General features: G+C 38.3%; 1 protein-coding gene across 10 annotated transcripts in view; it reads left to right on the top strand.

Moving 5' to 3' along the window:
- Positions 1–14,405, top strand: part of frmpd3 (FERM and PDZ domain containing 3) — a 113,602-nt gene that overhangs the window by 92,077 nt on the left and 7,120 nt on the right. For 5 of the 10 annotated variants that reach the window (XM_020706654.3, XM_078954294.1, XM_078954293.1 and 2 more), the window contains 13 exons: positions 2,625–2,737; positions 2,837–2,991; positions 3,078–3,180; positions 3,491–3,536; positions 5,574–5,678; positions 8,651–8,758; positions 10,576–10,707; positions 11,245–11,364; positions 11,727–11,863; positions 12,302–12,428; positions 12,786–12,875; positions 13,014–13,193; positions 14,196–14,331. In XM_020706654.3, coding sequence (XP_020562313.1) covers positions 2,697–2,737; positions 2,837–2,991; positions 3,078–3,180; positions 3,491–3,536; positions 5,574–5,678; positions 8,651–8,758; positions 10,576–10,707; positions 11,245–11,364; positions 11,727–11,863; positions 12,302–12,428; positions 12,786–12,875; positions 13,014–13,193; positions 14,196–14,331 — 1,480 coding nt within the window. In that variant the 5' untranslated portion in view covers positions 2,625–2,696. Of the gene's footprint in view, positions 1–2,492; positions 2,523–2,624; positions 2,738–2,836; positions 2,992–3,077; positions 3,181–3,490; positions 3,537–5,573; positions 5,679–8,650; positions 8,759–10,575; positions 10,708–11,244; positions 11,365–11,726; positions 11,864–12,301; positions 12,429–12,785; positions 12,876–13,013; positions 13,194–14,195; positions 14,332–14,405 lie in introns of those variants that run through there. The other 5 variants (XM_078954292.1, XM_078954297.1, XM_020706655.2 and 2 more) reach the window with 3 other exon arrangements.

The raw sequence follows: 14,405 nt of genomic DNA on the forward strand, positions 1-14,405 counted from the left end.
ATTTTTTTTATTCCATAAAAATAAAACTTGTTTTGATAATACACAACACTATTGTCTAGGACGGTTCCCAGGCAAATGCATTAACAAGTCTCCTCAGTTTCACATTAGTGCTGTGAAAAGTATCTCAAGTAGTTTCCAACTCTCATTTAAATTCTAATTCATAATTCAGGGAGTCACATTTAGCAGACGCTATAAATCAGATATGTGCAGAATTAGTGTGACTGTAAAATGAGAGGAACATTTCTGAGTATAAACAGAAAAAAGGCAGATAATTCAGGGCGGGGATGAGCTACGCTTATTGCTGCTGAAACGAAGCTATTATCAGGGATCAACTATTCAGAATCCAGAGCTTCCTAACAAAGTCAGTCAAGTTTATATAAGTAAGAGTTTGATGTTTGTTATACAGAGCTTTGGATAAAGACTGGGGAGAAAAATCTCTTGTAGGAGGCCTGCGTTCCATCTAGTTAAAACTCACTTAATAACAGTTTTAACCAATAAATGTGTCCTTTTTTATGTAAAACATCTCAATAATCCACTATTTGGCTTTCTGAACTACAATAGAATACTCATTCATTCATTTTCTATACCCACTTATCCCTGTATAAGGATGCTGGAGCCAATCCTACCTAACTACCTTTTTACCCTGTACAATAGAATATCTTTATCTTACTTACTAAAATGTTTCTTTTTACTTTTCTTTTCTTTGTTCTCACATGTTATTTACAACACAGTAGAAATCTTCATGTCCTCCATCCCAATGAAGAGGTCAACTAGAGGTACTAAAAAGAATTGTTTGTTTTCATGTGTACCATGCAACAGTAACTTCAACATTCATATGATTCCCTTTTGGAAAATTTTGAAAACAGTCTTATTTTTATTGGAATATAAAATATTTCAGTACTGACAGCTTAAGAAAGGAATAGTGCATTTTCTGCTTTCTGACCTCCACAAAGCTACTCTGTGGTCACAGTTTTTATATTAACACAACAAAACAACAGAGATCTGTTTGTCAAAATCAAAAATGAAAGCTTAGATGGTATTTCTCCTACAACACAGTTTTTACTCCAATATTATGACATGACAGAAAATTAGTGATTTGAAAGGTCATTTCTTCCTCGCCCTGAGGCCAGGTGAGCTGTTGTGCACTGAGGCACTGTGGCAGATACATGTGACCATGACCTCTGGTGCTCCAGGAAAGGCTGGCATCAGGCCACTATGGCTAAAAGGTGATCACAGAGCGTCTGGTTAGCTCTCACACTTGCAGTGGTCACATCACCATTCTCGTCCACCCACTAACCGTCCATTCGCCGTAACTTCAACCAGCAAACGAGAACAGTAGTCATGGCAACAGGAAGGCCTGTTGATGGCCTTGAGGATCAATCTTTCCTGACAGAAATCCTCTTTCTTTGCACAGTAAAAGCTTTGTCCCTCTACTTAATAACTGTTTGTACCTTCAATCTTGACCTATCTGTCAAGTTTGTTTTCCAATACTTACACTTGATTTTAAAAATACTCTAAACCAGAATTTATTTATTTTTTATCAAGACAGGAAACTAAAGAAAATATTTATTTTTCTGTTTTTCCTATACAACAGAGACAGAATTACAACAGAATTAGCAACAGGACAGAGGATGGAAGGAGAACGAGAGAAGAGATGAAGGATGAATAGGGAAAGATGAGCACTGTTAGAATCCATTGTGAGAATCAAAGGGGAGACTTATCATTCTCAATCAAAAACATGTAATCCCTTTGAGAGGCAGAACCAGCAATTGTGGTGCCATTTGTTTCACCGGGCACCTTTGATACAGACAGCTCATCCATTGTGAGCCTAATGAATTCCAAATGCAGAAAGTTTTATCTGTGTTAGATAAGTATTTGTGTCATTGAAGTTCAAAACACGAATAATGTAATGGTTCTTCGGTCATGGACTGAGCTGAATGTGAAGCCTTTCTATCACACATCAGTGCTCATGTGAAGTTATGACACAAGGTGGAGATCAGTAATGCATCTGGGGGATTGTAAATGACCCATGCTCCCCTGTAAGCCTCTGGAATCAGACGCAGAGACTGCCAAGAATGTGAATCTCATCCTTTGACTATTGTGACTCATTTTCCCTTTACAGACACTTTGTTCTCCGCCAGTGGTACTCAGCAAGGTCTCAACTATGCTCTTTGTCTGCGTCTCTGTAAACCCATCTGCACCAATCATCTCATCAGTAATCATCTGAGTACCAAATCACAGACATGACTGCAAATGCATAGTGTATGCCCCTGCCTCACAATGATTTCCATTTTTCAGCAATAAACAGACATGTAAAAACTCACCTTTTATGTAATCTTGCTTTCAGTGCCACCCACGCACACACATCGGTGAAAAATTGTGTGTAGTTGACAGTACTAGTGCGGTCCGTGCAAGCATAAGACGTTCAGACATTTTACGAGATAACATCCTTGTGTGGAAAATGTTACAGGTTTTTTGGATTTGTCTGAACTGCCAGATAATTCCAGATGCTGTATTCTTATGTAAGAGGCCTTAATTGTGCATCGTAATGAGGACCAACCAGAGAAAGCTTGATGTCTCCTACCTTTGCCTTCATGCCATCTTGCTTTCTTTTAACTGAACAGGTGAATGACTGCCAAACAGAGAGCCGTCCTTGCACTGCTACGCCGTCCCATGTTGCTCCCTCCTCTCAGGGGATGGCCAAGGTCCAGGATGGACACACAAATGGATGTGACAGGTACAGAGGGCTCATTCTGGTTTTTTTTTTCTCTTAAGAAATTAAGAACACGTCTATTATTTTCTGTGTCTGTCTTTTTTTAATTGTGCTCATCTACAGCACTGCCATGTTAGAGGACAGCCGGGATGGAGTGGACTGTGGAACCCTAAGTCCTGCCTCAGCTCGACAGGTCACTATCCAACGGCATCCAACTCAAGGCTTTGGCTTCATCGCAGGCAGCCAGAGGCCGGTTATTGTACGCTCCGTCTTTGCTGGTTAGTGTGTGCTTAAATCAAAATGGCGGCACAGAATACAGCAGAAGCGTTAGCACAATTTATCATTTGTTTTCACGGGTTTGCAGACGGCCCGTCTTTTGGCAAACTTCTCCCCGGAGACCAGATCTTGGCCATTAACGAAGAGACGGTGAGCGACGCGCCACGAGAGAGAGTCATAGACCTTGTAAGGTAACATCCTTTACTGTCCCAAGAGGGAGGGAGGAGGTGGTGGGAGGGGGCAAGGTTGATGCTCTACAAGCTGGATAACCAACAGTGTATATAAAGGACAAAAAAGACGACATGGGTAAAGAGGGTGGATCAAAAAAGGCAACTGTTTATTGCTGCTGGTGGTGCGTTATATCAAAACAAACCCATGGATGAGTCAGACCTTATGTGGCTGAAAAAAACAGCAAGAAAAAGGCAGATATAAACTGCCTCTGAGCACCATGCTGTCTGTGGCATTATCTAACCCTCTCCATTCTCTCCTTTCGTTTTACAGACACTGTAAAGACACTATAGTTCTCACTGTGCTGCAGCCCCATCAGGTACTAAAGTTGGACCACACTCTTCTTTCATGCTCCTCTCCATCCGGATTTCTCTCAGTACTCATTGGTCTAAACACCTTTTTCTTTTTGCCTCAAATCCCACAGTATCACTTAGAAAACATGCTGTTCAGTATTCTGTTTTGACAGTGCACACAGGTGCAAGGGAAGCAAAAGATTAGTGTTCAAGGCACACCACTGTGCTTTCTTTTTTCAGCCAGACTGTTCAAAGTGAGAACATTACAAGCACCTGAGACTTAAAACAAAGCATATGAGGGAATTTTATGTTGCTGTGTTTCATCTCCTAAAAAGATAGACAACTGACATGAAAGTGTAGTTTATGGTTGATAAAAAATCGGTACAATATGTTTGATTCCCTATACTTTGAGTTAAATATACTTTCTGTGAGCGTATTGTTGCTCCCCTTTCTCTGAGTGAAGTTTTAGCAAATACAAACTCAGTTACAAATATTCCCAAAACTAAATATCTTTATAATTCAGCAGCTTTCAGAAACATGTTTAACTCTACGTACACTCCGGGTATGTGATGAGCGTTCAACAACAAACACAACGGGCATACTTGAACTCGCTTTTAGCACACAGTGTTCACACTGGATTGTCGCGCATGCACTCACAGTTGGGAGAGGTTTGGTGCAAAATGTCGAAGCGGTACAAACCTTGCTCCAGGCTTTTTCTTTCACAGCTCTATTCCAATATATTGAAGAATTGAAGTGGTATAATTCTGGCCGGGCACAAACCACCAAAACTGATTTCTCCTCTGTACTTCTGTGTTTTGAAAAAGACGCTACCAGTTGGTCACCACCAAATCTGACTCCGTGATTGATCAAGGTTCAACTGGTTTAACTTTTGACATGTGTTCAATGGCAACGCGTTTTGTACATAGAGCCTGAACACAGACTTAAAAACTTGCATGAACGCAAGAGTATTGAATGTGGAAGCTTGAAACGTGCATATATGTGCGTTTTCATAGACTTGAACGCGCATTTGTGAGCCCGGTGTAAAAGTAGCATAAGGCGGGCATCCACCAATGCCCTGACAAGTTTAGGAAGATGTGCAGAAGCAAATGTTGACATTCCTGCACAGTTTTGGTATCAGAAATGGAGAAAGTATGTACATTTTCATTCCTGAAAAAATCCTGAAGTCTGTGCACATTGGGAGTGTTACGGCAAGCAGAACATGTATGCAGGATCAAACTAAGGATGGTAAAACCATACACTAAGACAATCAGGATGACCTTTGGACAGTCATTTAGATATGCAGAAATTATGAGGAAATGCAACATCATGAACTCCTGCACTGATTTGGAAAATGTCTCATATTCACTACAAGCCCTCATGGAGGTCTCCCCAGCAGGACTTCATCTTCACATTTTCTTTCTGTCCAGCCTCCTTTACAAAATGCAATAGATTTTGCTCTCCCCCACCCCCAGCAACACACATGCTGACTATGCTCCATTTTGTGCTTATCTTGGAACAGACTGCAGAGAAAACCGTAAGCAGGACATAAAGTTTCTGGCTGAGGATGTTTATCTGTTTCTATTCTTTTTTAATTCCGGATGATCCCAGGTAGATTTGGAAATCTAAGGGATTGATATTTTTCAGTTTGTGTAATACAAAAATGTCTTATTGTCTATTAGCAAACATTTCAAACTACAGTCTGTCGGCATAATACTCTGTCAAACTTGCACACTGCAGCGCACAAAGCCAAAAGATTCGGAAAATCTAGCCACCTGCTGATGTCCTCAGGCAGCTGTGCTGCTTATCTTCTAAATAAATATTTTAATATTTTAGAAATGTGTTAAAGAAGATGTCAAATGGTATGATATAGGATAAAACAGACTGAAAGGCAAAGCAGTGAAAGAACAAAAAGCAATAATAACAATAAAATAGGAGAAATTATGTCTCTAAGTTGCATTCAAGATTCTTTCAAGAGGTCGTTTTTTTTAATTGTGAATTTTAACGTGTAACCGAAAACTTTAATTCTGACCTTACAGTTTCTCTGTCTCAATCTCCCTCCTCAGTCACCCAAGTCTGCCTTCATAAGTGCAGCCAAAAAAGCCCGCCTGCGAACCAACCCGCCTAAAGTGCGCTTTTCAGAGCAAGTGTCCATCAGCGACCCGGACTCAGTGAGTTCAACCTGTCCTGCTTTTTGTGCCACATGCATGAACATACACACTGTTACCTCTTTTGCAACTTACTCTTCTTTGTTATCTGCAATCTCAAAAGAAACTAAGAACCTTTCTGTTCAACCTCTTCCTTTGTGTGCATGTGATGGGTTTGTGTGTGAGTGTAAGTCAAAGAAAGAAAGTCTGGTCAAACTATCTGACCCTAAATAAATTGCTTTTCAGGGAGATTTGGAATTTCTGAAGAGCAGGCTGTGATTCTTTTTGAATCGATTAAAACGGTTTGGAAACAATCACAGATTTACTCAGAAATGTATATTCTCTTGTCCTATTCAGTTTCAATTCTCAAAAGCATGTGGCACAGTGTGCAATTTACTGCCAAAATAATCTGTTTTTCTTGATTTCCATTGCTCATTGTGGCTTTTTTCCCCTTTCCCTCTGTCCAGCAAAAGATTTAAGGAAGTAAGAATAATTCTTCACAGTGGGGAGGATTTATTGGTTCAAAGCCTTTTTTTTTTGAGGAAACTGAATAGATTCAGAACAGAAATTGGAATCAGAAATTTTATGGCTTTTCAGTTTTATGGAACTACAAAGTATGCAAAAAAAATGGACTTAAGTTCCTCCTGGTGGCTCTGTCACCATGGGAACCAAAGATGATATGCTCTGAGACAGCTGCCTCTTTACCAAGCCATAACATTTGAGTTGACCCAGTCTGCTTTGAAGGTTTGATGCCGGTGTTTTTCACAGCAAATCATCCCAATCCATATATATTTCTATTGTGTCACCCTCACGCTGAGAAATGTGTGATATGCTGCAAAGAATGGAAATTTAAAAATTCCTTATCAGGGACAAATTATTATACCCACTCCAATGGAAAAGATTTGAACATGTTCTTGTATTATGATAGAATACACAAATAAAATTGACTGCATTTCTGAGTATGTCTTATTTGTAAGGCTTGTATTAATTTTAAAAAACTGGGTGAAAACAAAAAACATATACATATGTTGCTTTTAAAACGTGTATTTGCTTTAAAATAGCCACTTTAGCATACTTTTAGTCGGAAATGTGTAAGAGTACATCTAATTTTTTGTTGTTTTTTTCTGTTGCATATTTTGCATTTTTGTTAACTAAACACTTCTACTAGCTTAGCATCTAACCTTTTAACTTGCCGTTTTAACCATCAAAAAGTCTTTGTTCCATTGTTCAGCATAACTTTTTTTTTTTTGATTTTTAAAAAACGAATTTAGCATTTACCTCAGCAATTATTGTAGTTAATAAATTTGACTTCCTTAAGCATTTATTAATATTCCTTTACCAGCATTGGCTTTCAGCTGTTTTAGTAAAAATCATTTTCAACAACTACAATATTATTTGGGAACAAACTTTTTGATTTTTTCTAAGAATTTAGCAATCTTACTTAAATCTTCATTCATTAGCATTTATGACATAAATACGACTTTTATCATTTTCAATAGAAGTAAATCTAACAAGTGAAAATTGTTACTGATAGTTATCCGAGGTCTCAGTTAATCAGGAGCTACAAAATGGTATTGGTAATCTGACATTTCTAGGAATGGTTGCTAAAAGAAAGGAGTATTGTGGATGAATTTGTCCTGGGGAAGGATCCAACCTTCATGTGGGCACCCCTGAGGTTTCTTTGTTTTTTCCGGATTCCGGTTCTTTTACGAGTTTTTCCTTACCGCGAAGGGGGTCTGAGGGCTGGGATGCCCAGTTCAGTTAGTCTGTTTAGTTAAAGTTTTAGTATTATCCTACTGAATTCTATGCATTTATGATCCTTTCTGATTGTATGTTTACTTTACAATTACCATTACAAATCCTATTAGACGACTGTTGTTGTGAATTTGGGCTATATAAATAAAATTGAATTGAATTGAATTGAATTGAATTGAATTGAATTGAATTGAATTGAATTGTGATTCATCTCATTTCTTTCTCTGTCTGTCTCTGTAAACTTGTTACACGTGTATCTTGTAAGAAGCAGCCTTAAATCTGTTTGCAGTGCATCCTGACCGATGTAATCCCTTTTTAATGCTGCAGTAGCAGAGAAATCTGTTCAGTCATAACTCGAGACTTTTGCCACCTCCGTTCTGCAAAGACAGTTGCACGCTGTTGAGGCTGCTCAGTTCTTAAGATCTCCAAAAACAGACTGTTGGGCATCTGCTGTGGATACAGCTTTTTTTTCCGCTAATGGCATTTTTTGTTTAATATATTGTAGTGATGAATAATTTTTACCCTTTTTTTATGTATCTTGCCATCATTAAAAAAGGAGATAAAAAAGAAGAATTATGGGAAATAGATGAAAATTGATTTTTTGCTGGCCACAGATTGGGGAGGATTGCTTTTTGGCTGCATGACGGTCTATGCTGCATCATTATGTTACATTAAATCTCTCAGCTTCATCCTATTACTGCAAATTAGCTCCTACTTTTGTGATCCAAAATATTAAAAACCAGAGCTTTTCAACACGGTGAAACACAGAAAATATAGAATCCAAAAAACATTTTATTGATATGCAACCATCAATCATGTCGGACATATTGAAAAGAAAACACAGATGAGTCCTGCGACAGATTGGCAACCTATACAGTGTGTACCCAACCTTCACCCAACAGAGGCAGAAAGACATATAGCAGGTTAAGAAAATGGATATATGGATGGAAATACAGATAATTATAATAAAAAATGATCTTTTCACTGAAAAATATCTGCTGTCAAGGTGACTGAGCTGAGATTTTTCCCCTTTTTGGCCAAATCAGAGTTCATTCATGGCCTCTTTCTGGTAAGATGTCTCATATCATCCTTCTCTAGTTTCTATTGATTTTTACTCACTGGCAAAGACCAATCATTGCAGCTCATTGTGTTCATTCTTGATTGTCTTCTTAACGCGCTAGCACACTGGCATTCTGTTTCCTCATTAAGCAGGGGCTTTTGTCTCCTTTGATCTCTTTCAGACAATGCTCAAGGACGACTCCTTGCTACTTATACCAAATGTGCTGAAGGTGTTCTTGGAGAATGGGCAGATTAAATCTTTTACTTTTGACAGCCGCACCACTGTAAGGGTATGTTTTTATCGAGTATGTTCTTAAAGGAAATTGTTAAACTGAAAACAACATATATGGAAATGGTTCATTGATCTGTTCATTCTTGTTGACATTTTACTTCCATGTCAGGTGGCACTTCTCTGTTCTGAGTGATAATTCTAGTAGATAATTATTACCAAATGGTAAATTTTAAAATTCTAAAGCATTTCTTGAGTGGCTTCAAAACATTACATTTTATGTAGAGGTGAAAGAAATGAGAGTAATTAAATTTTCACTTGTGGCTTGTCGCACTACTTTCAGAGAGAGAACTTCTCAGGTTCCCAAGATATCAGCGATCATAAATGAAAAAAAGGAACAAAATCAAGAAACCTTTTTCTGAATTTATTATTTTTGCTATTTTTTCTGCTTTTTAAATAAAGATAGATTAACAGAAATCTAACAGTTCAGTAACATTAACTAGAGCTGAAAAACTACAAAGAATCAACGAGAGCTGCCTGCTTTCGAGCGGAATTGACTGACTGGGTAAAAAAAAAAAAGTATATCAGCAACTCTTCTTCACTAAACCTTCCTCCCTTTATTTCCAAGAGACTTATTTTAGAAGGAGGAAAGGGAGAAAAAAGAGAAGGAAGGAAGGGAAGGAAATGAAAGGGGAAAAAGAGGGAAGAAGAAAGAGGGATGAAAGAAAAATAAAAAACAAGTTTTGTTTTAAATGGAACATTTAAATCAATTGCAGCTAATATCTTTTGTTTTATCTCTCATCTTTGGTCTCCTGGGTGCTCTTTTTGCTGTTTATGTTAGTTTGTTTTTTCATTTAAAAATTGAGTCATTTTTAATTAGTTTTAATGCAAACAGGAGAAAAGAAAATTGAAACCTCTTATTTAAATAAAACCGTTTAGCATCTTTTTCAAAACAAAATGTTTTAATTCCAATTCATTCTTCACTACAGGAGCCTTAATTTTAAAACATTTTCCTCTCAATTTCCAGAACATATCCTAACATTAATAGTCTTGATCTAATAGTGTCATTAAGATCACAAGGCAATCAATATTTTCAACCAGAGAGAACTTTTTTTTTTCCTGGCTCCATGTCAGCCTCTCATACTAGTCCAGCATCTCCTGCTAGAGTCATTAAATGCACTTTATTAGATTTCACAAATCTCTCCCATGCTTATGCTAGATTGAGAGGGAGAAACACAGACGCGCTTTTAAGCGAAGATGGATGAAGCTCTCTGCTGTCAGCCTAATTAAATGGAATTTGAGCATAATAAGAAAGCTCGGATCAATAATACAATGCTGCAGATTAAATCAATGGCACAGAGGGATACCCAGTTGTGTGCCCATTAGAATGACTTGTCAAGTAAAGAAGCGACTATATGAGAGTCCTTCACTTGACTGTGTCTTTCTGCAAGGGGGTGTTGGTTAATGTAAACAGATGCTGTCGATGCTGTGGAGACCACCGAGACTTGAAATATCGTCAGGAAGTGTCCACTAAATTATTCTGGAAAAGCAAATGCTTAGCATGCGTGTTTCATTTAGTGTTGATAATGAAAGGGAAAATAATGTGCATATTTGTACTGCAGAATCTATTTATGACATCAGTGCAGCTTGAACGTGAAGATGATGAACATACCAAGAAAAATCCTGATAATTCGCCCAGTTGCCTTTTAGAAACAGGATATGAGAGAGTCTCCACGTCAGATATAGATGTAAAAAGGAAAAAGTTTGCCTAGCAACATATTGGTATTAATATTTATGAGAAAGCAACATGCTTAATAATACTAAGTTTGATTTGTCTGTAAGCATGTAAACATCTATTGAATCCCTGTGTGCTTCCAGGATGTGATCTCATCCCTGCAAGACCGCCTCTCACTGCGCTACATTGAGCACTTCGCCTTGGTGCTGGAGGCAGGTGGTCTAGACCAGAATCAGAAGCTGAATCTACTGCAGGACAACCAGCCCCTGACACATGTAATAATGCAATAATAACTGACTGTAGCAAAGCCACCTCAGAAACCCCCACACTGTAATCAGTGGACAATGGAGGGAGCTTAAACGTCAAATGAAAAGGAACTGAAAATGTCATTTGCATTCCAAACTAACAGCTGTAATAAAAGCGGTGATTGCCTTTGGCTGATTGAGATTCTTTTGCTTCTGGGAATCAAATATGTGTCTTAATGTTGATCTTTATTGGGTTAACAGACAGAAATTATGTGTTTAGATCATTTAATAAGGGAAACAAAAAAGAAACCCCGTCTTTAATTAAAATTGCACCTGTTTTATAAGACTTAATCCTTTTTAGCTTTCTTACAAATTTCCTAAAAAACGTTGTGCTTGGTTATATATAATTAAGCATTTAGTCATTTTGACAAAATAAGTCTTTCGTGAAGTTAAACTTCATTAGGATGCCATAAGGAAACAACATATTAGGGAAAATAACCCTCTGGTATAACAAGAGGTTCAAGATTAAACCACTAAATACCTGATAGTCATTTGTTTTCCCTCCAGGTGGTTCACAGAACTTATTTCCAAGGAATGAAATGCCTGTTCCGCATATGCTACTTCCCCAAGGACCCTGCAGACTTGTTAAGAAGAGACCCTGCTGCATTTGAGTACCTTTATATACAGGTAAAGCCTCGGATTAAAGTGGGATTTAAACAGATGTCAGTCTCAGGATGTCGCTGAACAGCTGTGTCTTTGAAATGCAGTAGGTGCCAAAAGCCAGCCAGCTGTTCTGTTTTAAGGTTTACATTGGATAATGTTTACCTGCACTATATTTGATTGCATTTAGGTAAAAAAAAGAAGTGGCATTATTAGTTTTTCTACACAAGAACCCCTAAAGCCCTCCTGTTGTAACTGAAGACATTTTTAAACATAAGAAGCAGAAACTTTGTCAAAGGCCACACTTTAGGTGTGAATTCAGTGTGTACTTCAGTTGTAGTTTCGTTGGCTGGATCCAAAAAAACAACACTTTAGAATTTCTTTCACAGAGTCGCAATGATGTCATCAAAGAGCGCTTCGGAATGGACTGGAAATCTGATGTCACGTTACGACTCGCCGCGCTCCACATCTACATCACAGTGTCTTCCGCAAGGCCCAATCAGAAGATTTCCCTCAAGCACGTTGAGTAAGCTCACAAAGTCACAAACTTTAGAGAATTTATAGTGAATTCTTTATCTCATTAACAGTTTTGGGAAGCATATCAATGGGGGTTATATTTAATTCAATTCATTCAGTAATGCTTAAATTATTAATAATTAATCCCAGTGGTATTAAAACTCAATTACTTAGAGACAATTTTCTCTAGGTCATCAAGAGACCGACATTTCCATGGCTTTCTGAAATTACATCTCAGTCCAAGTATTCCTTGAAACTTTAACCTAACAAGTAATTAGTTTTTGCTGTCATAATCTCAGAGGCAGAATCCATTCATTGAGTTTAATAACCAGAGGGTAGCCATGACACTGTAGGGATTGCATGGGATGTTACCGAGGCTCATTGTCAAGCTTAGGCAAATGTTTTTACCTTGTTTGTGTATAAACTTTGTCGTTCTCTTCCGTTTTAGAAAAGAATGGGGGCTCGAACCTTTCCTTCCACTGACTCTGCTCCCCACCGTGAAGGAGAAGAATGTGTGCAAAACCCTGTCTCAGCTGCTGAAGACTTACCAACACCCACCACCATCAGGCAACAAGGTTTTTCCATGATAAAAACATTTTTGGTGTCGACTGTACCAATTGAAAGTTATCTGAATGTCAAATATACACAACTTGAATGAGGTTTTCCAAATAGTCATACCCTTGATTGCAATTAAAACACAAATTTTGGCACTCAGTTGTGTTTTCGCAAAAGATTTGACTTTATTGTTGCATATAGCTATGACTGTTAAATAACTACCGGTACTCCTTTGGGTAAGCCCCTGACTGTTTCATAAGACTTCATTGGTGAGATTTGTGGCTCAACAGTGCCTCCATGTGGATAGAGAGAATGCAGGATGTGACTTGTTTTCCTCAAAGTTGTGCTTCTTTTTTTATGATCTTTTTTTCTGACAGGTCCCTCCACTCCAAGGAAAGCTGCAGTATATGCGGGTACTCAATGACCTCCCGCCTTTTGGTGGAATCCTGTTTCACACTGTTGGACTGGTAAATGGCTTTTGCGTTCAAGACAATCGATTATTTCAGTTACTTGATTTGAGGCATTTTTATGCATTCAGATATTTTTAAATGCATATATTTATAGACTATGAGGTGTGAATAAAGTTTTAAAATATTGTGATTCAGGATGAGAAACAGCCAGCCACAACACTACTGGTGGGACCTCGACATGGCATCAGCCATGTGATTGACCTGAAAAACAACCTTACTACAGTACTGGCTGAGTTCTGCAGGGTTTCCAAAATCCAGCTCTATCGGGAAAGTCAAGGAGTGGCCCGAGTGGAAGTGACAATTCATGAGGCAAAGGTATTTCTGCACCTGCTCAGAGGATGCACGAAACCTAAATATAAACATGTCAAACCTAATATGTATGTTTGATCAGTTGTTTCTTTATACTTGTGGACAACCAATCGTGAACACTTGCTTACATTTTTAAAAATTGTTCATTTGAAATGTGTATGTTTTTGTGGATAAGCAGCAGAGCCGAGGGTGTGTGCTGAAGATATAAAAAAAGACAAAATCTTCTTCACCGACTGCTGTCTCTTACACATTTTGATCTTAAAATCTAACTGCTGTTGACAGAATCTGAACACTTTGCTGATCATGAAGTTCCTCCACATGTGCAGGTTCCAGTGCACTTGTCTGACATCTGTCTGTAAAATAGTGCCATCAACCATGACTGCAAATTTGCAGGAGACAATCGACAGTACCAAAGTGCTGACAGGGTGAAATAAAGGTTTTTCTTGGAGTGTCATTTTTTTAGGACATTCACTTTGCAACCTGTCTCTGGCATTTCCTGTTAAATAACCTTCCGTTGGGAGATGATAGTTGGACTCATTCCAAATAACACTTTATTTTGGTTCTGCGAAATACCAGTTTGAAGTTGCTCCATCACACGAGCCTTGTACAAATCAGCCAAATGTGGCCTGCTGACTCGGAGAAGACGCCTGCTGGAGCAGGGCCGGCGCTCACTTGCCACCACCTGCGGGTACAATTTCAGAACTAGAGTCATTGGCAACAGTTAAATGAGCTTTGGGGAGTTGGTGAAGATCCCAGCCCTGCTGTCCACCCCAAAAATTCCTGTTCCTTAGAAATGCAGCAAAACTTAAAGATACATTTTTTCAACTATCTGATTTACTTCAATGGAACTTTGGTATAATCTACCAAACACAGACTATTTTAGATTATCTTAATTCAATCCTGGTATAATCTCAGCATCATAAAAAACAAAGGTTTTTAATTTCTGCCTTAAAAATTCCAAACATGTAATCTGATTACTTTTTAACAAAATGATTGTCCCCTCCACAGCCTCTGGTCCTGCTAATGGAATGGCCCGATGCCAGTAACTTTGCATGCCTCATCTCTGGCTACTACAAGCTGTTTGTGGACCCTAAACGCACCATTTACTTTAGGAACCCGGGTCAGTCACAGCTGACCAAAGCAGGTAAGACTTTAATGCTTCATCGCTTTGTATTTATTGAAAACATTCTTTGATATATCAGTAAGCATCTGGATAAT

The sequence above is a fragment of the Oryzias latipes genome, chromosome 10 (genome assembly GCF_053564925.1).
Source record: "Oryzias latipes strain Hd-rR chromosome 10, Olatipes_Hd-rR_3.1".
NCBI lineage: Eukaryota > Metazoa > Chordata > Actinopteri > Beloniformes > Adrianichthyidae > Oryzias > Oryzias latipes.